This window comes from Meles meles, chromosome 3, assembly GCF_922984935.1.
Source record: "Meles meles chromosome 3, mMelMel3.1 paternal haplotype, whole genome shotgun sequence".
In the NCBI taxonomy this organism is placed as follows: Eukaryota; Metazoa; Chordata; class Mammalia; order Carnivora; family Mustelidae; genus Meles; species Meles meles.
The window spans coordinates 76,685,624-76,712,766 of NC_060068.1; the positions used below are offsets into that span (position 1 = coordinate 76,685,624).

General features: G+C 34.5%; 1 protein-coding gene across 4 annotated transcripts in view; it reads left to right on the forward strand.

Moving 5' to 3' along the window:
• The window catches only part of SSBP2 (single stranded DNA binding protein 2), a 305,659-nt gene that overhangs the window by 222,516 nt on the left and 56,000 nt on the right, over positions 1-27,143 (forward strand). For all 4 annotated transcript variants that reach the window (XM_046000543.1, XM_046000544.1, XM_046000541.1 and 1 more), the window contains one exon: positions 19,307-19,366. In XM_046000543.1, coding sequence (XP_045856499.1) covers positions 19,307-19,366 — 60 coding nt within the window. The remainder of the gene's footprint in view (positions 1-19,306; positions 19,367-27,143) is intronic.

Here is a 27,143-nt window from a genome sequence, read left to right on the forward strand (position 1 = left end):
CTCCTACTGAAGGATTTCAAACAGGAGAGAGGCATGTTAATATTTGTACTTCTAGAAAATCACTCTAATGGCCAGAATTGCAGAGGGACAGGTCTATAGGTAGGCAAGACTATTGAGGAGGCAGGTGCAGTGATCTAGGTGAGATTTAATGATAGCCTGAACTAAGTGGCAGTGGGTGTGGAGAGTGGAGAGAGATGAGCAGATTTAAGAGGCAAATAAATGCAGAGGGTGTGAGAATTCAAGAATAAAATCCTGGTTTGTGTCTCAACCTGGACTGGTGGGGGTCTTATTTTCGAGATAGAGACCACAAAACGAATAGTAGGTTTGAGGTGGGACATAGGAGGTTCCTGTGGGACCTCCAGTTAGAGATACCCTTTAGACTAGTGAACATATGGGCTTGAAGCTTAAGGCAGTGATTGATCCAGGCTAGAGATAAAAATTGCAGGATTACTGTCATATTAAGAGCACTCGAGTCCACGGGGGTAGATTAATTATCTAGCCAGAAAGTACAGAATGAAAGAGTGCAGGGTACGCAGTGAACTCCAAAAACATTAACACTTGAATGATAAACGAAGAACTTGTTGAAGGGAATGAATGCAAAGGAATCAGTCAGTTGACCATTGTAAGTAGCCCAAGGAAGAGACTTGGTGGACCTATTGAAGAGTAGTGGCAGTAAGATTGGAAAGGAGGAAGTGATTCATAGTTATGTTTGATAGGCTTTAGTTGATTAACCAAATTACGGTTAACCAAATTACGGTTAGTAAAGAAAGAGAAGAATCCAGGGTCATTCTGACGTTCCTACTTTGGAACCCTGGAAAGTTTTAATGTCTTTATCTGAGTTAGGAAAGATAGACAGTAGAAGAAGTTAGATATGTTTGAGTTTGGTACATGTCATTCCTCTTCATCCAGGGAGACCAGTCTAGCTAATCCCAAATACTCTTTTTCCCTATTCAACAAGCTTAATGTCCAGTCTTCCTAGAAATACCTCTTTGAAATATTGAACAAGTCATACTACCAAACTTTGAAAAAAAGAAATAGGATGTTATTATCTTTTGGCACATATAATGATGGGACTAATATACTCAAGAATTTCTTGAATATCAGCATTGGTTTCCTATAAGGATTGGTCTATACTTCAGCGTAATTCTGGCCATAATGCCTATTGTTAGTGAAGAGTAGCTAACTAATATATGTAAAAATAGCAGCAGACAATCATAATTCAGGTCTGAACACTAGTTTCTAATTTAGTTCCAAAAGATACTAACCTCTAAGAATTATCCAAAATATGAGAATAGTTTTGAATTCCCATTCTTAGTGAGGAAATACAAAGCTTATTTGGAGTCAGCTGGAATGGGATGAGGCCAGGAAAAGACTGAGGCTATCAGAATGTAATTTAGAAAGAAAGAAAGAAGAAAAGAGAGAGGAAGGAAGGAAGGAAGAAACTAACTAAAGAAAGAAGAGTTTGTAATTAGCACATAAAGCACTATCTTCACTAATTCTGAGTTCTCACTATGTGATCATATTGTAAAATTTAGACTAGTGTCTATTTGTGACAGAGATTAACATTGTTCATACTTAAACTTTGACATATTTATTGAAATGCAAGAGCTTCTGTTGTTGAATGGTACACCAATTAAGTAAAATCAATGGGAATAGTAGGTCATGCAAAAGGAGGGATCAGTTTAGTAAAAAAAAAAAAAAGCTATTTAAAGTAAGACACATATTTATTTACTTGGAGTCTTTTATCAAGAGTGATTTGTATGCAAAATGCTATAAATTCTCAAAGTGACCTACCTACCATGGAACTGGTGAGTGATGTTAGAGCAGCTTTCTTTAATTAGGAAGTCTTGCTACTGGGTCAAGGGGAAGCAGTCAAAGTGGCCACTGATCTAACTAGAGTTTGGCAGTTTTAGAGGAAGAAAATGCCTTATTGTGGTTGGTGTGAGTACACACAGTAGGCAATCAGAACTGACTCTATACTCTGAGTCTCCTGTCCCTATGTTAGAATCTTATGCAAAATTCCATTGTATGCTAAGAAATATGAATTACGTATTATAAGCATCATTATGCTATTTATTCATTTTTATAGCATTCTTATCAAAAGACAAGCAAAGTTTGATTCCTGCAATTTATTGAATAGGTAGAAGTGTTCCTTGAACCAATTAGATATTCTTTTCACTTACATATAACAATGAAAATGGTTGAGCAAAATGCATAAAATAAAACAAAGTTCTTCCTTTGTGTTTAAAAAATTAGACTATTTGTCACTTTATGAAATTCTGTAATTTTATAGATTTGAGTAACAAGAAAGCTTCTCTTGTGAACGTACTATAGTTTATATATTGCATTAAAGAAATGGGCATTTTTAAAATTTTAACCAACAAAACCTTACAGAGGTGAGAATACTTTATTTTTCCCTCCTCTTTGTCTTTACCACAAGAAAACTTTTAAGTAGAAACTCTATTTTTTGTCACTGTAACTAAACATATCCATATCTTTTATTAAAAAATATAATCTTTTAGTAAGTGCTAATGTAGATACTTTTGAGTATATAACTAATGTGGGCTATGTTTATAAATATCTACTTTTGAACCCTGTGTAGCCTTTGGTTCATTTTTACCATGTGTTGTGTTTTGTCTTGATTTTTATCTTGATAAATCTGCTGTCCTATACTCACTAGATCTTCAGTTTTCTTAACTGAAATTATTGAAAACTAATAATATATTGATGTTGGATTATAAATATAAGGCTTAGACATCAATAAGATTATAAATATTTGTGAAAGATAGAGTAGACCAAGCAATTTAGTTTCAGACTGAGGTGGTTATTCATATTTTAAAGTCTTGTAGAAAACATGCAGCAGGTTTATAAGTCACGTTTTGCTTTGCAGGCATAATGTTAGCAATGGGAAAGCTGCTTTGCCATCTAGTGGTGGTTTGTAGATGTCTCTACTTTTCAGGGTGTATTTTCCATAGCTTCTATTTTTAGCAAGACTGCACTGTAGCAAGCTGACCTAATGCTTTGACATAATAATCATGCAATAAGAAGAACAAAAAATAGAAATAAATCTTTCCTTTTCTCCATGGTGTTGTTATTGACCAGAAAAAAGCCCAGTATAGATGACGTTCATAAAGCAATGAAGATAAAAACCAAGCTCAGGGGAATACAATATTCTTGATACTTAAAAGAAAAAGAATCAAAATGAACCAAAAAATGAGAAAAAATAATCTATTATTTTAACTGTCTAATGATCTTGAAACTGAAAAGAAAAAACAAAAACAACAAAAAATGAAAAAACATTTATAAGTCCTGGTTAAATATTTCTTGAGCTGGTATTTAATTTATTGCAGGAAGTAAGTCCTACATTTTGAAGATACTTTCATAACTCAGCATACCTATCTGTTCTGCTAGTCCTTTAAAAAAAAAAAGATTGATTTATTTATTTATTAGAGAGAGAGTGTGCATATGTGTGGGGGGGGGGGCGTTGAGTGGGGTGAAGGGGAGGGGTGGAGGAAGAAATAGAGGGAGAGAGATTAGAGCAGACTCCCTGCTGAGCATGGAGCCTGATGTAGGGCTCCATCTCATGATCCTGGGATCATGATGGGAGCCAAAATCAAGAGTGGGATGCTTAATTGAGTGAGCCACCCGAGCACCCCTGCTCTGCTATTCCTATTTAAACTTTTATGCAACTATTCTGTAATCGGTTACACCCTTTTTACCCTTTTATTTATACATATAATTAAATAGTCTACATGCTGTCTCAGCTCCCTTTTATTATTAATCTTCATATTGCCTTTACTCCCATTGGTTTTCCTTTCCTCTTATCCTTCCTTACCCTGGCTGTTGGAGAGTTAGTTTTAGGAAATACTCTACACTAGAACTTCCTTTCCCTCTTCCTGGAAGTTGTAGATAGTATCTCTAATCTTAGATAATAAGCCAAAAAATTCGTTAGTAGGTCTTTCCTTAGTTTGAATAAGTATGGTACTGAAAATCTAGAGTAGACTTGACTTACTGAACTATAACGTTGTCACTACATAGAGTTTAAAAACCCAGACATTAAAAATAGGTGTTTTTCAGAATTAAATACACTGGGATTTGGAGAGTGGAGATGGGGAAGTTTGCTTATTTATCAAAGTTCAAGACATAAAAATTAAGTTTAATTCTCTTCAAAATGTAATTTTGAATCTTAAAGAACAGAGATTCTAAATATCGAAAATAGAACAAGTTTTTCTCTAATTCAGAGATAAAAGAGCCTAAAAAAAATAAAGGTGCCTGACAGCTGCTGGCTTTGATAATGCTTTCCTGCAGTTGTGGTAATAGTTTTTCTGGCCTCAACTATTAAAACAAATTAAAACTGCTCAGCTTGAGTAACTAAGTAAGCGCTTTCAAAAAATTGCAGTTTCAGACAACTAAAGATCCTACAGCAGTAGCTAAATGGACAGAGAGCAAAGAAGAAAGTATCAAGGCTTCAAGTCTTTACATGGGTTTCTCGGTAGAATGGAATGAAATCTTTTTCTGTTAGAAAACCCTACTTTATTTGTTTATGCATCAAAATGAATATTTAAGAAAAAGTTAGCTTGGCCACCCTAGACCAATATTGGTTTTCCTTTTATTTTAATCCTGCTTCTGCTAGCTGAAGGTGTTAGGATATTTAGTATGAAGCAATAAAGTATCATATTTTAAAATTGTATCTGTGATAAGGGTTTATGTATTTTTTAGCTAATTTGAAATTACAGTTTTTCTTTTGAAAAGATCTTATTTTGAAAATTCTCCCCAGAGTGCTTGTTTTTATTATAGCTACTTGGAGGAAGGTGAAGAATGGATAGCAAATTGCAAATATACAAAGGCAATTTATAACAATTTTAGTTTTATTTTATGTTGGTTACAGAAACAAAGTGGCCACCATTCTTTGGGGAATTAAAGATAAGAATGGGTTGGACACTTGGCTGGCTGAATTGGTGGAACCTTCTACTCTTGATCTTGGAGTTGTGAGTTCAAACCCAAGGTTGGGTGTAGAGATTATTTAAATAAATAAAAATTTTAGAAAAAAGAATAAAGATAAGGATGGGTTATTACATATATTTACAAATACCCTCTATGGGTGGGATAGATTTGTTTTAGGTATACATTAGGATGTCTTCAGCTTTTCTTTCTTTTTTTTTTTTTTAAGATTTTATTTATTTATTTGACAGAGACAGACAGGGAATGAACACAAGGGAGCCTGATGTGGGACTTGATCACAGGGCTTGAGATCATGACCTGAGCCGAAGGCAGATACTTTTTTTTTTTTTTTAAGATTTTATTTATTTATTTGACAGAGAGAGATCACAAGTAGGCAAAGAGGCAGGCAGAGAGAGAGAGGGGGAAGCAGGCTCCCCGCTGAGCAGAGAGCCCAATGCGGGACTCGATCCCAGGACCCCAAGACCATGACCTGAGCCGAAGGCAGCGGCCCAACCCACTGCGCCACCCAGGCGCCCCCGAAGGCAGATACTTAACCCACTGAGCCACCCAGGTGCCCCTGCCTTTAGCCTTTTTAAAAGATAGCTTACCACTAGGTGGTGTTCAGATATAATTTATCTTGTATCTATATGAGGAGTTGACAAACTTTTTCTTGTAAAAAGCCAGATAGTAAATATTTTAGGCTTTGGAGGCTTTGAAGTTACAACTACTCAACTCTGTTGTTGTAGTGTCCTTATAGTGTAAGGCAGCCTCAGACATTATGCAGCAAAACTGTTCCAGGGAAACTTTATCTACAAAAGCAAATGGTAGGCCACACTTATTGGGTGAGCCATAATTTGCCCCCCACTAGATAGTTTCTAAGAAATCTAAAGAGTAAAGAGAGAACAATGTCTCTCCAAGTGTTTTCTATGCAGTACTGACATGAGAGCCCTGGGTGTCAACTGACTTCTCGTATGTCAGAATTTTGGGGGGTAGGGAGTGAGGCAGAAATCTTTTGTGTTTTTGTTGTTATTGTTTTGTTTTTAGCTGCTGGGTCTTACAAACTAAAATTTGAGAACCACTGGCAAAGATGGCTGATGACATACAGCACCAAACATTTACTACAGCTCAAGGAGGTGGGTGGGGTAGGGAGGTGACAGTTGAGGGAGTAAGCTTACAGGCATGCAGCTCAGTGAAAGGCAGGCTCCTAGAGATATGACTGGGGACTACAAGGTGGGATGCCATCCCAGGGCAGGCTGCCTAGCTTTGACCTTGGGCCACCTGTGCTCCCTAAAAAAGATAAATAGAAATCCCTGCTCACAGGGAACTTAGAGTCTATTAAGGGAGAGAGTAACAAAATAAATATGATATATTAGATTATGATAAGGTCTAGGGAGAAAAATGAAACCTGAAAGGAAAATAGACATTATTGCCAAAGTTTTAGATAGGGTAGCCAGAGCAGTGCTCAGCAAGAAGACGACGCCCTGTTGTAAAGACCTGAAGAAAGTGAGAGAATAAGCATATGACATCTGGGGGGAGTGTTATAGGCTGAGGGACAAGCAAATGTAAAGCCCTTGTGTTCAAAGCGTGACTAGCTTTTTCCAGGGACAACAGAAGGTCCAGGTAGCTAAAATGTAGTGTCTGCTGGGGAGAATAGCTCGATATGAAGTCCTAGATAATAGAAAGTAGCATTTTGTAGGTCATTGTAGGAATTTGGGGTTTTACTGTGAATGGAGGGTTTGAATAGTCGTATTCTGGCTGCTCTGTTGAAATTAGTTTATAGGAGGGAAGGGTGGAAATTGGGACACCAATTTGGATGTTGCTGGAAAATTTTGACAAGAGATTGTTATGGGCTGGACTAAGGTAGTAAGAGTGGTGAGAAGTGGTTGGATTCTAGATATATTTTGAAGATCAAGCCAACAGATATTGGTGATGGTCTGGAAATGTGTCATGAGAGAAAAAGACGAATCAAGGGTGACCGAAAGGCTTTTGACTTATTCAGCTGGAAGGATGGAGTCGACATTTACTGATGTAGGTCACACTTTCAAGAGGAGGTATGAGGGGGAGTACCAGAAGCTTAATTTTGAACTTGGTAAGATTAAGATGGCTCATAGATATTCAGGAGATGTTGAGCAGGGAACAGCCTATCCCTCTGCAGTTTTGTGGTTCAGCCTTGGGCTAGAGTCATTTGGAAGTTATTAGCATGTGGATAATATTTAAAGCTATGAGCCTGGATGAAAACCTCAAGATAGTGAGTACTGATAGAAACAAAAACCCCTGCCATGGACCGAGTGCACTCGAATGTCAAGAAGTCAGGGAGATGAGGAGGGACCACCAAAGAAGAATGGGGGAGCAGTCCGAGAGAGAAGAAAGCCAGGCATTGTGCTATCCTGGAAGCCACACAGAGAATATGTTTCAAGGAGGGGAATAATCAGCTGTGTCAAATGCTACTGATAGTTCACATTAGTTGGAGAATGACAGTTGACTGTTGTATTTAACAAAGAGGTAACCTGTGGCCTTCATCAGGCCAGTTTCTGTGGAGTGATGGGCATGGAAGCCAAATAAACGTAGATTCAGGATAAACTGGAAGGACAGAAATCGGAGACAATAATTGTGCCCAGCTCATATGTTTGCTTTATTTTTTTAATTTATTTTTTTTAAGATTTTATTTGTTTATTTGACACAGAGAGAGAGAGATCACAAGGAGGCAGAGAGGTAGGCAGAAGGTGGGGGGGGGGGGCAGGCTCCCTGCTGAGCAGAGAGCCTGATGTGGGGCTCGATCCTAGGGTCCTGGGATCATGACCTGAGCTGAAGGCAGAGACTTTAACGCACTGAGCCACCCAGGCACACCCAGAGTTTTGCTTTAAAGGGAGAGCAAGAGATGAGGCAGTGGTTGAAGGGGTAGAAAAGGGAGGCCAAAGAAATGGTGCTGGGAGTGAAGTGTTGGCTATCATCAACTGTTCATCCCTGCCGAGGAACAAAGAAAACAGCTCTGCTGGTGCCTTTAAGAAGCATATAGGCTCATGCCAGTTGTCGTCCCTTATAAGTGAGCAGGTATAATCTTGAGTAGAAGATACAATGCCAGGAAATAGAGTAATCAGAACACTAGGATGCTTGTCAAGAAAGAATAAAATAGAATTAATTACTTTGAGTGCTTGCAAATGTAAATACTACCTGTTTTCTGTCATTTTTGTATTCTGTACATTTCACTGACATCTGTAAATTTATCTTCCATTTGAATTTGTCTTATCAATTTTGTGTACCTATATCTATTTAAGACTTATATATCAAAATGTGTCTTTTAAATTGGAGATGGAGAAATAACTTCACTTTCTGCAATTTGCAATTTGTGCAATTAATATACATGCTGTCATTAGTCGAATTAGTAAGCTCTAGTTTCAAAACAGACTTTTTGGTGCATTAACAATTGGTATAAAAACCTGTTCTGTAGAAAGATTATTCTATAAAGTTTAGACATGAGCTGTGTAACTTTAAGTATAGATTTTATGTTTATAGGAAAGTAACCAAGTGAATATGAGAGTATCATTTCATTTTTAAAGAAAGTAAATATATATATATATATATATATATATATATATAATCTGCCATTTGTATTAAAAGACCAAGACCATAGGCCAGTTTGTTTCACATTCTTACTGCTATTTGAGAATTTGAAAAGACTACTGCTTAATTAGTAGAATCTTCTCTACCATATTTTCAGAAGGATAAGAAAAAAGTAGCGTGCTTTCCTTCCTTCTTTCCTCCCTCCCTCCCTCTCTCTTTCTTTCTTAACTTTTTTTCCAATGGTACATGTACATAAATTAAAATACCTCTCTTCTGTACTCTCATCTGGGGCACATTTAGATGGAAGTATGAATATAAAATAGGGAAAAGGAAGAATGGAATACTTTTGCATTCTTTAATGAAAAAATAAGAGTGGTCTTGAAAAATGATTGTTATAGCTTCCTTTGTAAATTATAAATTCCAAACATGTACTTTCATACCCATAATGTAATTTTTTTAAATGCATTAAGATGGGCTGATCTGTCTGGGACTTCAGTCAGTAGTGGGAGGGAGTACAGAGCCAGATTCAGCTTATGTAGGACTCCAGCTACTTGCCTCATGGACAACAACAACATAAAAAATGTGTCCATATGTATTTGTGAACATAAATTAATCTAAAACAAATTATTAAAGCTTTTTTATAGAATGGTATCAAACTATTATAGCTTATTAGACCAACAGACAGCATGGTCCCCATTCACAGTCCAGAAGTCCATTGCCACACACCTCTAATATGTGTAATGAAGGCTTGAGAAATAGTCTTATCTTCTTGAAAAGAACCATAATGTGAGTGAGCAATTTTGATGCGTCGACTAAATCCATATCAAAAGAATCAACCTGCTTATAAGACTGTGCTCAATTGGATTAGCCTTACAAAAATAACATCTAGGAAGCTGGATCTGGTAATACTTTACAGTTATTTTATATGAGTTATTTTAATTAAGTGTTGATGATGATAGAATATGTAAGATGTATGGGAGATAAGCTACATATTGATGCTTATCAGCAGAATGCGCTAGCACAAGTATGTCATTTTGTGAGCTAAATTAGTTTAATACTAGTTGGAATTAAAATGTGTTAATCAAGAGTGTCTTATCCACTGGGGTGTCAGTAATGTCTGATGGAGGTTTTTATGGAAAACAGAAAAGAAACTAAACAAATTAAGATATATGAATTGTAAAGTAACTTTGACGAAATTTATTTGATGTATAATTTATGCTTCATTACTTTTCTACAGAAAACTCATGAAGCATCTCATGGAATTATAAAAATTAAAATATGTGAACATTTTTACTATATGAAAGATGGCTGTGGTGAAATGCAGAAGTCACAACACTAAAGATTTTTCAAAATAATATTATCAATATTATTTATTATTGATAGCACATTATTGTTCAAGAAAGCACAATTAAGAAAGAAGATTTACTTCTAAGTGAAACACAGAATTGAAAAATAGAGAATAGAAATCTATCTAAGAAAATCTGAGGTATCTGGGTAGCTCAGCTGGTTAAACATTCAGCTTTTAATTTTGGCTCAGGTCATGATCTTGAGGTTGTGAGATCAAGCCCTGAGTCAGCTCCGTGCTAGGTGTGGAACCTGCTTAAATTCTCTCTCTCCCTTTCCTTCTGCCTTTTCCCACCTCCTTCTCTTAAAAAAAAAAAAAAAAAGTGAAACATATATAAAGGAAAATCTTGTACAGTAAAGAGAAGAATTAACTAAAAAATGGTCACAGAGCAAGTAAAAGGAAATTTAGTGTTTAAAGGAATGTTTATGCTTTGGGTAAAATCTTATAGTGAACATATTTTTATTACCTTTCCAGGACTATAAAAAATAATTAGAACCTGCCATATTTAACATTTCCAGAAATTTTGTTGGGGAGAAGTTTTTCCCTTGCAAGATTCTAGAATAATTTTCATGTCATAGAATTGTTTCTTACTTACTCCCTTTGTCTGCTTAAACAGTACATAAAAAAATTTCAGAAGGATTTAATCTGTCTAAGGCCATAACTGCACAGGACCAAGTGAGCTAGACATTTGGTCTACATGGAGTTAATATAATATTTTTCCTGCCTGTATGTCACTTTGCCGCTTATGTTTTTGCCTAAATGGTGACAGAAGATTATTTTTTGGCAAATAACCATTTTCTTAGATTTTGGATTAAAGATGGTTATGGGCTAAAGACAATATGATAAGACAGAACGTTTAATGTTCTTACTAAAATGCTGAGCCTTTTCTTAATGGATAGAAAATACGTAGTCATCTTTGACATGCCTGAGGATTCTCTCTCTCTGAATAGATTTCAGTCTAAAAAGATGAGGTAGGGTCCTTTGTGTAGGCGCGGCACTGTAGGAAACAACTGAGAGCTGAACTGCAGTGAGAAATTGATAGCCCTTTTCAAGGCTGGTCTTCCCTTCAGGAAAAGTTCAATTAAAGTACCACACTTTTCTTTTTTGTTTTGCCACTCATATGTAAATTAACCTGACATCCTTTTATACTAAAAGCTGGCTACTAAGTACTTCCAGTTTATAAAACTAAGAAACATTTTTGTCAAACCTGACACCCCAGAAATAACAAAAGAAACCTGAAAGGAGTAGGAGGGGGTAAAAGGCCTTATTAGTCATCTCCGTGAGAAATTCTCTTAGATATTGTTGATAGGGATATTGTAATTATAATTCAGCATCTTCTTGGGGTCAACACTTCGTTCCTTCCTGTTTTTATTATGTCCTCTGGAAGATATAAATTATCCTACTGAAACAAGCAGGGTTTTCCCTTCTATACATAATTGATAAGCATGTATTCACTGAACAAACCAGTTAATCCTGTGGCTTCCTGCTTATAACAGCAAGAGATATCACCTATTTTTTTTTAAGATTTTATTTCTTTATTTGTTTGGGAGAGAGGGAAAGAGAATGAATGAGCAGTGAGGAGGGCAGGGGCAGAGGAAGAGGGAGAAGCAGACTCTCCACTGAGCCGGGAGCCCAGTGCAGGATTCAATCCCAGTACCCTGTGATCGTGACCTGATCTGAAGGAAGACGCTTAACTGACTGAGCAACGCAGGCACCCCAGGTATCACCTATTTTCAACAAGACACATTGGTCAGGTGAGAGTTTATGCAAGAGAACCAAACTTTATTCCATCTTTGGCTGTTTTCTTCCATCAGTGTTGTTCATTCACTTAGTCAATGAGCCAGCTATGGAACCAGCCAAATATTTATTGAATGCAACTCTGTACATTCTCTCTTAGAATGTGCTAACTTCCTTTCCTTCCTCATGAACCTCATTATAAGTTATCAGATTATAATGAACAGTTTGATTATCATGATGGTACTCTTCTAATAACACCACATTCCTTTATCACCATTCTGTTCTCATCTTCTATTGCCTTTTGGCATGTGACTTAAAAACACTAATAAGTAGACTAAAGACAACATATATTATCAAAACTCTACCAAGAATATGTAAGAAAAGAGAGCTAGAGCTTACTAAATTGATTTTATTTCAGTTGTCGCATTTCTTTCAGTTCAGTGGATCAAGAACACATGCTACTTAATGCTTTATATGCAAATTAACTTGCTTACCTGAAATATAACTGCCTTTTCAGCTTTTCCTGGTTGAGTGGTAGCAAGGGTAAGGAATTCTGCATTAAGTGAATGGTTGCACAGTTGCTGGGGGGCCGAGGAGGAAGTGCCAAGTCAGGCAATTTATTTATGGTCAGTTGGTCATAAGAATGAAGTATGTGTACCTGCCTTCACTCCTTAAAGGTATTACTGTAGCAAGATGTTACCTCTATAAGAAAACTAAAATGGCAATTAAGAAATTTGGTCTTTGGTTTCCTTTTACATAAGGAGGTTGACCGAGTAAACTCTAAAAAGTAAAACCTTGTGCTATAAAATACACCCAAAAGTTACATCCAAATAAAATTTTATAAGTCAGATTTTATTATAATTGTACGGTATAAAACTTATAAAACTTCAGTTGAGTAATTCTGTGAGGAGGTCATTTTTTAAGTGAGCATTTTTGAAATTATTGTCAGTTCATATTTTCTAAAACTTGGTAATTGTGTTCTTTCAGTCATTTTAAAAAGTCACTATTTTTTTCAAAATTAGAAGCAAATTTCACATGAATAATTTTGTCCTCAGAAAAGTTCAGTTACTTTACATTAGGTAAGTCCTATAAAATTGTGTTTTAGAACATACTTCAAACTTCTAAATGTTACATTTGTCCATTCTAAAGAAATCGATATTTTTCTTCTCATCTTCACTAATTTGTTCTAAATTGTACTGATTAAATAAAATATAGTACTTAGATAATTGTATATGTTACATATATAAATAGTATATAGAAAATGCTTAAGTGGCATTTTAAAGAAACTTATTTTTAATGATTTTAAATTTTCTTTATTATCAATTTATTCTCAGAGACTAATATTTAAAGACTTTCTAGGGGCACCTGGCTGGCTTAGTTGGTGGAATATCTGACTCTTGATCTAGGGGGTTGAGTTTGAGCTCCAAGTAGGGTGTGGAGATTACTTAAAAATAAAGTCTTTAAAAATAAATAAATAAAGAGTTTCTAAAGTCATATTGAGATATTTAAAATAAGATATAAGGTGATTTGGGCACCTGGGTGGCTCAGTCAGTTGGGTGTCCAACTTTTGATTTTGACTCAGGTCATGATATTGGGATTGTGAGATCCATTGCTGTGTGGGGCTCTGCACTGGTTGTAGCGCCTGCTTAAGATTCTCTCTCTCCCTCTGCCCCCCCGCCCTGACTTTCTCCCCCTGGAAAAAAAGGAGAGAGAGAGAGAGAGAGGGAGAGATAAGTTGCTGTATCAACTTTAAGGATTCTTGGAAATACCAGCTTTATTTTATGGATTAATTACCTTGACATTAAGATAATTTCTTGCTCTGGGGTGCCTAGATTGCTCAGTCAATTAAGCGTCTGTCTTCACCTCAGGTCATGATCCCAGTGTCCTGGCATCGAGTCCCATATTGGGCTCCGTGTTCAGTGGGGAGCCTGCTTCTCCTTCTGCCTCTCTCATGAATAAATAAATAAATAAAATATTTTTAAAAAAGATAATTTCTTGCTCTGATGTGGTTTTGTGTTCTCGGAAACCCTCGGAAGTGGGTTTCCTTCATATCAGGGCACACATTATACTGCAGTGCACTGAGTCCTGTAGGATAATGGTATGAGCAAAGTGCTAAGAAGTCAAAAGAGGAAGAGCCTATAGAGATTCCTCAGAGAGGGAGTGACATTTAAACTGTCCCTAGGGAGATTAGTAGAAATTTACTTGGCAGAGAAAGGAGAATATTGGGTAGTCTCAAGAAACAGAATATTCTGGTGAATAAATCATGGTTATATGTTTTCTAAGAAAAACCATTAAAATGTTAAGAAAATATTATGGTGACTGATGGTAGCTGCACTTGGGAGCATAGCATAATGTGTAAACTTGTCGAATCACTGTTGTACACCTAAACTAATAAAACACTGTATGTCAGCCACACTCAAATGTAGTTAAAGCTATACTAAAAAAAAATAAATATTTTTTTTTTTTTTTTTTTTTTTAAAGATTATTTATTTATTTATTTGATAGAGAGAGATCACAAGTAGATAGAGAGGCAGGCAGAGAGAGAGAGAGGGAAGCAGGCTCCCTGCCGAGCAGAGAGCCCGATGCGGGACTCGATCCCAGGACCCCGAGATCATGACCTGAGCTGAAGGCAGCGGCTTAACCCACTGAGCCACCCAGGCGCCCCAAAAATAAATATTTTTTAAAAGAAAATATTACAGTTAACATTTGAGCAATGTGTCATTTAAGATGATCATAGATATTAAAAGAAGTTAGGGCTTAAAGTGGTTCTTAGCACCTATAATTTCAGGATAAGTAAATTACTTTTTTTAAGTTGAATATTTTTATATATATGTCCCCCCAAAACTCATCTTGAATCAACAATAACACAAAGGTTCAGTTGGAAGAAAATCTGTTCCCCTGTCCCAATGCCTTTAAAGCCATAAGTGAAATACTCGAACTCTGTGCTTCTCTATCCTCCTTCTGCTTAAAGATACCACATATTTCTTTATTCATTTAAAAAATATGCTGAATACCTAGTATGTGCTAAATACCACATTAGATGTTATGGCATCAGCCTGTGAGAAGCTCCCAGTCTAGAATGGAAATCAGATTACAAGTATCACTTAAACCTTGGATCTTCCCCACTTCTGTAAAAGAATAACCTCAAGCCAAAAATTGGGGATTTATCTTTGATTCCTCTCTTTCTCTCACTCCATATATCCAGTGCATTGTCAAATCTTGTCAACTCTTCTTTCATGAATGTCCTTAGTTTTCCTCTTCTATCCTGTATTTCTATAGCCTTCACTTCTATTTTCTTTATTTCTCAGGGTGGGTAAATTATTTATAAAATGATTCCATTGGGAATATTTGGGATCTTCAAGAAGGAAAGAATCATGCTGAGCAATCTAACTTCAGCTAAAGTGAGGAAAGAGAGTTGGTTCTTTCTAATTCCTAGGGCATTGACATAAAGCACTAAGGGTTTATGAAAGATCAAATAAGAAGACACGGACTACCTTCCACTAGCAAAAAGGGCAAAGAATAAAGGAAAATCTCTCTTTTAGGGAAGCAGAAGTTTAAAATTCCATGAATAATTCTTATTATAATGGAAAATAATAATCCTTTAAGACTAAATGACATTCATTCTGAAATAAATTATGATTCTGAATGGTATGAGATTTTCTATAAAAAACAGAGGAAATGAAATGAACATTTGGTTTGTATTTCTATTAAACTTTTTTTCTCCCCATTCATTTAGTCACCAAATTTTATTGAATTCTCAGGCTTTGTATATGTTTTTATTCCTTTCACTTTGGGTTATTCCATTTTGGGGGGCAGATAGCTGAAACATGTAGAAAGGAGAATTTCTGTCTATAAATGTAGTCTCCATATGTCAGAATACAAACAGTGCTACTCATTTTATCTTGTGTTATAAAGAATCTGACTCCATGAATTTTGCCTTATTTGGAAAGCTTTTTTCCAAAACCAAAGCATAGCGTTGATTTTCATTCCTTCATAGCACTACATGTTCTATCAAGTCAGGGTGATGTAATTATAACTTCAGAGGGAAGGCACCAGATTGAAATATTATTTTCTGCGGGTTTTCATTGATACTTTGCCATTTGGTGAAGAGAACATTCTACTTCTTCAAATTAGTGGACTGATAGAGAAAGCAGTTTTTCCAGAAGATTGCTTCTCCTATTAATTACAAGACAGGAACCTTAAGAAATCTTAATCAGAGGGCAGTGATTTTTATCTGCATTGTTCACTGCAGTGCCCAACAACTTAGCCCAAGTGTCTTGTAGGTATTGAACATACATTTGTTGAATTAAAGAATTGCTACTATACCTTTTAATTGATACGTTGTTTTTTTTTTTTTTTTTTTTTTAATTCTTCCCATTGACCTTTGATCTGAGCAAAGTGCATCATTGCTGGAGTATTCTTTTTCTTCTTTAACTAGGTTTTCGTTTTCTCTGAAAAGTATGGGAATACATTTCTCCAGCTCCTTGATACTACTGGTTTGTGAGTCAGGAACATATGCCTAATATTCCCACCCCCACACACTTCAAATATTTATAGCTATTTACAGTATACAAATCTGTATCCTTAAGGTTGATGCTGGAGATAATTAACACAGAATCATGGAGTTTTGTTTTTGGTTTTGTTTTGTTTTGTTCATTTTTCTAAGGGACTTTAGAGATTATCCAGTCCAAGTCCCTCATTTTATGGTTGAGAAAATTAAAGCCCTGGCAGGTTTTCTAGCCCAGGCCCCCTCTGCTAATTAGTTATTGCAAAACTAGAACCCAGGCCCTGACTCCCAGCCAAATATTCTTTTCACACACATTATAAATATCTTTTTCAGGGTGAAGGCTTTTTCCAGTTAAAATATTGATTCACCATCATGATACCTTCAGGCAAATATTTTAATGCTCAAACTACTTAAAAATAAAAAAAACTTTTCCGCCCAAATATAAAGAGTATTTCCTAGGCAAAAATTCTTTTGAAGAACCTGGTCTTCCCAAGCTATTAATGCAGAGTATGACATGTCTGTCAGTAGATACACTTTATATTATCAGCTGGTAACCTCTTAGATTAGTATTTTACCATTAAAGAATTTAAACTAGTTTTAATATCTTGAATTATACTTGAAAGGAAATTGGCTTCTGAATGGTGAAGTACAAATATTAGTTGAATATTTTCAGTTGCTAATATACAAACTTATGGGTTCAGTTGTTGTGTCTATACCTCAAGAAGTAGGCAAGTGAGAACCTATGTGATTAACTGGGTAACTTAAGGTAATGATCAATCTGGATAGTAACAGCTTATGTTTTAACAGCACTAATCTGATATCAAAAGTGCTTTACCCATAGCAGTCTTTGTATTTTAGATAAAGGTAGTAAGTTTTTATTCCAGTTAACTAGATTTTTGTCATTTTTCCTTTAATTGGATTGATACAGATGGGAATTTATAAGTGGTTTTCTTTTCTTTTCTTTTTTTTTCCCTGCCAAAACCAGATAAATTTGAACTTGGAGGAGGAAATAAATGAACTAAAGAGAGAATCTTTTTCTCTCCCAATCTTCCTCTACAGAGGTCTGTAGCTTCCCAGCGACCACATGCTCTGCCTCTCCCGCCCAGTGGTCCCTGGAGGGTGTCTCACAGTCAGATAGGAGAGTATGACAATCCCATTAAAGTATGTTTATTCACAGTACAATTGATTAGAGAAAATTTCTCTTTTCAGATAGTCCATTATATTAACACTGAAAACATCATTTTACATTCAGAGGAATATGCAAATCTCAAATGTTCTATTTCAGATAAGGTCCATCTCAATGTTTATCTCAGTATTTGGTATTTAATAATATTTTTAACATAATTTCTACCTCGGATTCCATTTCAAAGTGAATTTCATAGACAGGAATTATTAGTAACCTATTTTTATTTCTCCCATGTTTCAAAAACTATATTGATGTACTGATTAATAAACGTCTCATAAAACATCACTTTGTAAAAGGAAGACAAACATCCCAAGACCAATGATACAGTATATAATTACCAAGTTTTTTAAATGAGTTCAGAATTTTAAAGGCAGTTATGAAATCAGGTGATTGAAAATAAAGCAGGTGATTAAAAATAAAGCGGAGTGTGAATATTGGGATAAGCTTCTAGTTGGCAGTATAGTTAACTAATTCTGTTTGAAGTAGAGTCTAGAAAGGGTAAAAGAGAAACAATTTTGATCAAATACATGAAAATAAAACATGCAAAACCCACTGAAGTTTTATCAGTTGGAGGTGGCAGTATTACCTGAATAATCTAGCCTGTCAGTCCATTTAAAATTATCTCCTGAGTAACATAAAGATTAACATGTTAAAACATGTAATAATGGTCTAACGTGAGAACACAGAAAGCAAAAAACTGAATTGCTTATTTAACTCTAAAGTTCCTCTTGTTGGTTTGTCAAATCTTCCAAAAAATATTATAGAAACAGTCCATTCAACATAAATTTTTAGGATTTTATTTTTCAGATGCTACTTTTTTAAGATAACCCTGTTTTCAAAATGTAGGAAAGAACTGCATACTCGTTTTCTAAAATGTTTATAGAAAATATGTTATAAAAAAAAAAGAAAATACGTTATGATTGTAGAATTTAATTATGTGAAGTACTATAGATTTGGCTCACCCAAGCTTCTATTAAATTGATCTTTAATTTATGTTACTTCATTCTTAATATTTTACTTTATGATACTCAACCATTTAGAGTTAATAATTTACTTAATGTTACATGTAAGGAGTAATCTTAAGTTTAAGTAAATTATACAATGTGACATAATTAAACAAAATTATATAATTTTTCTGTAAAAATGGAATTCTGAATAACGTTAGGAATATACTTTGAAAAGTTCGATGCCTGAATCTGAGTGACAGAAAATATTCTTCCACTCAACATTGGAAAATAATTAAAATGTTATTTTTAGGATATTTTTCAGATGTTTTTTGGTCTGACAGAGTCAGCACATTTTAGCAGAATCTGATTTATCTAAAAGATAAATAGACTTGAATTTTAATGTAAGACCAATTTTTTTTCTTTTTTTAAAAGTACACAGCTCATAACCTGCTAGGCTCAAAATACACAAAGAAATTTCAACTTTAAAATTTATAATCAATTTTGAATTATAACAGACATTTGAAAAAGGAAAGCCAAATCTCTTTTCACCATAAAAAACCTATGGAAGAGAAATTTCTTTGCCATTTTAAACAAGTATGAAAGAAAAAGTGAAGAAATTCTGCAACTTTAAAATTATTAGAGGAAATTGATAACCAAACTGAATAATTGAGTCCAAAGTATATGTTCAGAACCCAGTTTATATAATGATGTGGCCAATAAGCTTCTTCCTGAAGTCTTTGCTGAGATTCAGGTGCCTAAATTCCTTAACCTTTTTTTTTTCACCATTTAAATGTCATTATCTTAATAATAACTAACATTTAAAAAAATTTTGCTTTAGTTACTTTAGTCATCTTTGATGTTTTTATATTCTTTTTAGAAAAAGTTCCAGATATTCCACAAAATAAAAAAATTGGATTGTTTTTTCTTAAAAGCATTTATTCTCCTGAAAGAAACCACATGGGGAAATAAGTTGATTTATGTTTTGTATAATTTGAAAAGTCTTAAAAATAGTTTATTTTCAAATCCGTATTTTACATTGTGCTTTTTTTTGTTTTGTTTATTTATTTGTTCTACTTCAATAGCCTTTTATGTCACCTCGGTACCCTGGAGGTCCAAGGCCCCCGTTGCGAATACCTAACCAGGTAAGATTCATTGCGCTGCTTACATCTGTGGGTTTTGTTGTTGCTTTTAAGAATCAGTAAAGATTTTTAAAATGTCATGAATATTTTTTCCTAGAAAAATATTAAATTATCCTTTCTCCATTCCATTGAGTGTTACTTCTGGTAATACATAATCTCCTTCAAGGACTGGCAAACTACTATCTATATGTTGGCTGACCGTTTTTGTGAATAAAGTTTGATTGGAAAACAGCAACATTCATTCATTTACCTATTGTCTGTGACTTCTTTTACACTGCAGTAGATTTGAGTGGTCATGAGAGACTATATGTAGCCTGCAACCCTCAGATACTTACTATGTGGATCTTTACAGAAAAAAAGTTTCCTGAGCCTTGAAGTCTACTGTATACTTTGAACCTAATTATGTGTGTGTGTGTGTGTGTGTGTGTGTGTGTGTGTGTGTGTATAATTTTGGTAAATGCTCAGTACTGTTATTTAAAAGAGAGTGATAAAATTTTTCTGAACATACTTTGCTTTATTTTTATAGAATATAGTTCCAATATCATGGTTATAATATTCATATCAGTTTTGCCCAATTATAATGATATACTGAGAATATAATTAGCTGCTTCTAGAAGGGTTAGATCTATCAATAAATAAGTCATTAGCAATAGATCTTCCAACTTTTTTTACCTACTAGAGCTCTGAGATTTCATAAGCTTTTATTCTCACATAGTATTTTTTCTCAAAGCCTGAAATATTTATTTGCTAAAGACAATAAAGCACAATTTTTACTTCCAAGGAGTTTATAGTTTTCGGATACAGAAAATGTACATTTATATAACACAAGAAGAAATTAAATGCTTAATTTTGTGGCATATTTATGTAGAGTGATTGTTTTGTTACTTTATTTAATTCTGTTATTGTATGCCTCAGCATCTTCCAGGATCTAAAGTAAGCCCTGTTATTCTAGTAAATATTTTCTCATTCTTACTGTCTTTCTATCTAAACTTCTTCCTTCCTGGCCAAAATTGCAACAAGGAAGTTGAACTTCCTAGCATATTTGATAGCAACAGAGTTCTGCTTCTCCTGTCCTAACTCTTGCTGAAATTATGCAGTGTCCTTGAAATGTCTCAGTTTGCTGGTGTTCTCTGCTTCTCGAGCACAGCAAGGAATGCCGGCACCCACGTCTGCCTCCAGGGGAGAGCTTTAAACAGGCCGCAGTGCCGGATCCTCTCATGGTTATAGTGCTGGGAGTCCTCACATTAGCAGCTGGAGGAGCTTTTCCCTTCAGACTGAATCTGCGTTCAGTACATAGGGCCAGGGAAACATGGCATGAAATAGAAAAAGGGCATGCACAGATGCCAAATGTTGCAACATTTGAGAATTTTGTTTTCTCTGTGGGTGAACCTGTGATTATTGACAGTCAGATCTACTTGTATAGGTGATGGAGTCTTTAGAATTTCCTTCTCAGAGATGAAAAGTTGTATCTTTCATTGGAGTCTTCATGATGTTTCAGATGCCCTATCCATAGCCTTGTATGTTATGTAGATCTAATAGGTTCCTGAACATCTGAATTAGGGAAATGTCAATTTCTTGTACCAGTATGTTACTAAAATTTTTTCACGCCATATATTTCATATTGATGATGAAAATCTGATGGGATTATTGGAACTGCATTTGGCGTTGTTGAAATGCCTGCCATGTGTAACATAAAATGCTGGGTTCCATATCTACCGAGACTCCTAAATTGGAAAACACACTTTGTGGAAGAGGAACGGGTTGGGGTAAATCTAGATTGTTTGAAACTTTTTTTAAGAGCAAGTACATGATGTCTTTAGATTTTTTTAAAGAGGCAATTAAAATTTTAAAGGTAATAAAGAATTGTAATTCACACTCTTTTTCCTCAAGAATTTTAAACAGTTTTTATCTAAGTGTATTTTAAAATAATTATACTCTTGTCCAAGTGGCTCTTTTGTCCACTCATCCCCCACACACATTTACATAGTTAAGCTTCATTAATTCAAGCATCTGTCTTTCAAATCTGTAATAATTTACATTTATACTATTTTTAAAAAGAATTTTCTGAGCAAATTAATAGTGTTAATAGTGTAAACATATTGTTTTAGGAAATGTTTAACCTTTTCAGGAGCATGACATTTTCAAGCAACAGAATGTTTCTTCAGTTTCCTTATGTAGTCATTAAAGTAGAATTGGAAAAACTACTTTTGATGGTTAATTGGGATGTTGCATATAAAAACAACACAAATATGTTAAGTATCTTTTTGTTTCATCTTCATTTAGAATGATCATAACCTAATTAAAATTTGTTTTTCTGATAGATTCTATCTAAGAAGATAGAGTGAAATACTCTCCAATGGTGTTGACTAATCATTTTGAATATGTAAAAGACTTTCCTTTAATAAACATATTTTTCAGAATTTGTGACTTCTAGTGATTAGACTGTAGATTTTAACTTAAGTTCTCCTGAGATGGTTTTTATGGTTCTAGACTAAATTCACAATGCTTTATACTAGATGTATATTTATAGGACTGGGTATTTGGAAGATGGTGTAATATACTCTACCAAAAAATATATATAGGTATAGGAAGGGGTAATGGTCTCTAAAATATGGAAGAAAAGTAGAATTACGAAAATATACAGTAGTGCAAAGAATAACTATATATAAAAACATATGCAACATAGAAGTTAAGTCCAAAAAATAATATTTGACTATACAATTTTACACTGAAATTGGCTCAGCTGTCAGAATAGGTAATTGGTGTGCAATATCTAGAACCTGGAGTAGAACAAGCCTTTACCCTTCTCTTAGATAAAAAGTTGAATCAGAAAAGTTCACAATGTTTATTCAACACTATGCTCTGGAAACTAAAGCAGCCAGAAATATAGAGACTGTTAATGAGTGACACCAAGAATAAACTATGGATTTATTGACTCCATAGAATTTTTAGTTTATCCTTTATTTCTGACCCTTCCTGAAACTCTGTAAACAGGTATGTGACATGGTTAATGCTGTTGACCATTTTATATTCTAAAGCTGATACTGGTATTCTAAAAACACATTGCATTTGACCCTTCTACTGAAAGTCTCAAAGATATTTTTCCAATAGTAGATGAGTAGTTAAATACATGATGACATATCCAAATGGTGAAATAGCATGCAGCTACTAAAAGGCATATAATAGAATTAAATTTTTGATAGAATAAAATGTTTATGATCTATTACCAGCTGTGAAGAAGTCACAAAGCCCATGTAGTATATCACCTCTTCTATATCACTGTACAAACTCAGATAGTTTCCCCAACTCACCACACACACATACACATATTAGTCAATGACTGTAAGGACTATGTCCTTTATTTCTGAATAATAGAATTATGAATGATTTCTTTTTTATTTCTGCATTTTAGAATTTGCATCAAACAAGTATTTCATTTGGAATTAGAAAAAGATATTATTAAGTATATAATAGATAAGTAAAAGTGCAGATATTTTATTCTTCTGGTTATTCAGTATATAAGATTATCCTTCATTAATATTGAATATATAGTTCTTACATGATAAAATGTAAAACATAATGGATGCTAAAGATAGGCAAATCTTAAAAAAGATTTTCTTCATTACTTTTCACATAGGGAGAATACCAATAGGCATTTGAGGAGAAAAAAGTTGTTGGGGGCGCCTGGGTGGCTCAGTGGTTTAAGCCGCTGCCTTCAGCTCAGGTCATGATCTCAGGGTCCTGGGATCGAGTCCCGCATCGGGCTCTAGTCCCGCATCGGGCTCTCTGCTCAGCAGGGAGCCTGCTTCCCTCTCACTCTCTCTGCCTGCCTCTCTGCCTGTGATCTCTCTCTCTGTCAAATAAATAAATAAAATCTTTAAAAAAAAAAAAGTTGTTGGGATGTTTACTCATCCCATCCCATATATACTGGTATATATACCAGTATATATCTGGTAGATATATACCAGAAAATATACACTGAAAATAAGTTTACATATTCCTATAAGTTACCTATATTTTAAAGTACACTTCATGTTCTCTTTTCAGAATAAAAGCCATGTAGCATGTCCTTTCCCAGTAATTTTGTCTTGATAAAATTTTCTACGTGTAGAATTTTACTTTTATTTAATGATATCACTGTAAGAACTAAGACCTCAGCTGCGTATAGAAGTATGTACTACATTGAGTCAATAATAGGAGTCTTATAGCTGAAGTTTTAAGGATGACTATAGTAAATCTCTAGCTTTAAAAATTAAATGTTGCACCTGTCTAATATAAATCAGTGATTAATAATGAAAGCATATAGTAATTTTTTGGCCAGTTCAAAATATCCCTTTCTGTCATTGAGATCTTCTTATTTCTTTATTATTGTGATAATTACACTACTAATATATTTAAATGATTATTTGAAACAATTAAAAAACATTTTCTTATGATTTTGAATTATGAGTGTATCCTGGGATATATTACCTTTACAATTTCTACCTTTGTAGAACATAGGAAATTCACAAACTCAAAATGTCTGGCACAAAAGAAACTCATTCTCCTCCCTAAACCAAGAAAACTGAACATAGTAAATGTACAATTTTGCTTAAGTTATGTGCGTAGAATTTTTTGGTTCAATGTTTACTTCTTCTGCCAAAACATATCTTTCTAAAAATTTTTTAAATTTTTTTATTAACATACAATGTATTATTAGTGCCAAAACATATCTTATTATCTTACAACATTTTTATCACCGATTTTCCCTTTTTGGATATAAGTTTTAAAAAAAAGTCCATTGCCATGTATTTGATTGGAAACTTTATTGGACTATATGAAATCTGTCTCAAAAATAATCAGTCATTCAACAAATATTTGTTGAGTTTTACTGTGTGTTAGGCACCATTCTACTTATAGGCATACACCAACAAACAAATGACAACCCCTCTTCTTGTGGAGTTGTTATTCTAATTCACCGCTACCAAATAGAACATTTTTAAAAACTTCATTAATTTAATTTTTTTAAGATTTTATTTATTTGAGAGAGCTAGAGAGAGAGCACAGGTAGGCAGAGCAGCAGACAGAGGGAGAGGGAGAAGCAGGCTCTCCACTGAGCAGGGAGCCAGATGCAGGGCTCAATCCCAGGACCTTGGGATCACAACCCAACCCAAAGGCAGCTGCTTAACCAACTGAGCCACCCAGGTGCCCCTAACTTTATTAATTTTAATTTAAATGGCTGCATGGGGCAAAGAACTAGTGTATTCGGTGGTGTACTTGCAGTAGCTGAGAGATAGACAAAAGAGAAATAAAATAAATACATGTCAAATGGTGAGCTGTGCTTTGAAGACAAATGTTTTCTGATACTGACTATAACATTTCTGTATTTTAATATCTTTTCTATGGATAGTGCCTTTTTGCAGGAAAAAATGTGTGTGGTATTGTTGAAAGGACCTCATTTTTGTCAAGCATCTTAGGTCCAAATACAGGCAATGTCCAGCAGTGCATGACTTTGAACAAGTCACTTAACTTTTCTGGGCCTTGATTTTCCTACCAGTAAAATGAGAATGGACTCAAACATTTCTAAAATCCTTTCTACTTTTAAACTTTCTTAATTAGATGATTCTACTTCATTTCATATAATTGAGGGGTCCCATCCAAAATGTTGGTAGGTCAAAATTACTAACTGAATTATATCATAAAAGCATTGATAAATTCAGTATTTTTTTTCATCATCAGTGAGCATTTAGTCTCTGTGAGGAGACAATATAGGTATTGGTATTCAAGGAGATATATACCAGAATCTTAAGTTCCTAGAGGTGCTTACCACTGGAATCCCATTATTTGTGAACTAATTTTTTTAAGAAGCAAGGCATTTCTCCACTTGTTTCTGTTTAAATAAAATTTCATATTATTTCATTTATTTTAAATCCTAGGAGTTAAGGCCTATATTTAGAACTTTGAAATATTTGATCTGATTTGAAGCCTTGGCTCTGCTTCTTAGCAGTAGTATAACCATCAACAAATTAATAAATTTATGAACAGTAGTCCCCCCTTATCTATGGAGGATATATTCCAGGACCTCCAGTGAATGCCTGAAAACCACAGATAGTACCTAATTCTATATATGCCATATTTTTTCCTATGCATACATATCTATGCTAAGATTTAATTTATACATTAGGTATAGTAAGAGATTAACAATAATAATTAATAAAAAATAGAACAATTAAAACAATAAACTGTAAAAATTATGTGACTGCAGCTCTCTCTATTTCGCTTCCAAAATATCTTATTGTACTGTGCTCACTTTTCTTCTTATGATGATCTCAAATGATCACATGCCTATGTGATGTGAATGACGTAGGCGTTGTGACAAAGCTTTAGGCTGCTATTGACCTGACAATACATAAGAAGAGGGATCATCTTTTTCAGGTCCAAGGTATACCATGGGTTAACTAAAACTACAGAAAGTGAAACTCCAGATAAGGGAAAACTACTGTATTAAAACTAGATTTAGGGTGCCTGGGTGGCTCAGTGGGTTAAAGCCTCTGCCTTCGTCTCAGGTCATGATCCCAGAGTTCTGGGATCAAGTCCTGCATCGGCCTCTCTGCTCAGCAGGGAGCCTGCTTCTCCATCTCTCTCTGCCTGTCTCTCTGCCTACTTGTGATCTCTGTCTGTCAAATGAATAAATAAAATCTTAAAAAAAAACTGGATTCATCAGGAATGATTAAAAATAATAGTTTCAAAATAATAATTTCATGGGATTGTTGTAAGCAATGAATGAAATAATAAATTTAAGGAGACACAAGTGTATGTTACTATTGATATTGTGTTTGTTATTATTAACTGCCCTCATCATTAGTGTTATTTTCTGTCAGGTGAAGATGTTTTGTAGAACAGAGAATGTATGTCAAAATTTGTGACTAGTTATACAAGTCTGAATGGAATGTGATTAGCATATTAAAAATATGAAAATATCAACCCACAAGATGTATAAATTTATTTTTCCTAATGTTAAATTTTTAAGGGATGTGGTGATTATGGTCTTGTTAGTGGGCAAAACAATCAAACAATCATCTGGTAATCCCAGGACTGAAAAAAAACTTTTTAAAAGTTAGAGTTCTGACCTACCAAAAGACAAACACTGATGACTGAAGAGTTAGATTTACAAAAAAGACACTCTTTTTGAAAGACAACCTGATATTGATCATAATTTCTATGAGATTGTATGCTGTATTTTTAAGTGATGAATAGAAACTAAAAGACTTGTCAACTATTCTGATATTCTAAGATAAACAGGAGAAAGTAAAAGTTTGAAGAAAATGGTTTCCAGGGATAAAACATGATGCCCTTAATGAGAGTTAGAAATTCAGATTTTAAGTCCAGAGTATAAAACTTCAACCACTTGGAGACCTAAAAAAGTAAGAATTCCAGACTCACAATTGAAGATAATGCTAATTAGTCATATAAGTTCAGTTCTCCTAATTCAATTTTTATATAACTTTTGACAGTGTTGACTACTTCTTGCTTCTTAAAAACCCTCTATTATAAAATGTTGGTCCTGGTCCACTTTTTAATTTCATTCCTATTCAGTTTCACTTTCCTTTCCTACATCTCCTTCGTATTTTTAAAGAATTATATTTTTGTGGGGCACCTGGGTGGCTCAGTCCATTAAGCATCTGACTGGGTTTCTGCTCAGGTCATGATCTCCAAGTTGTGAGATTTAGTCCCACGTGAGGCTCCACATTCAGTGTGAAGTCTGCTTGAGGTTCTTTCCTCCTCCATTTTCCTCCCCCTC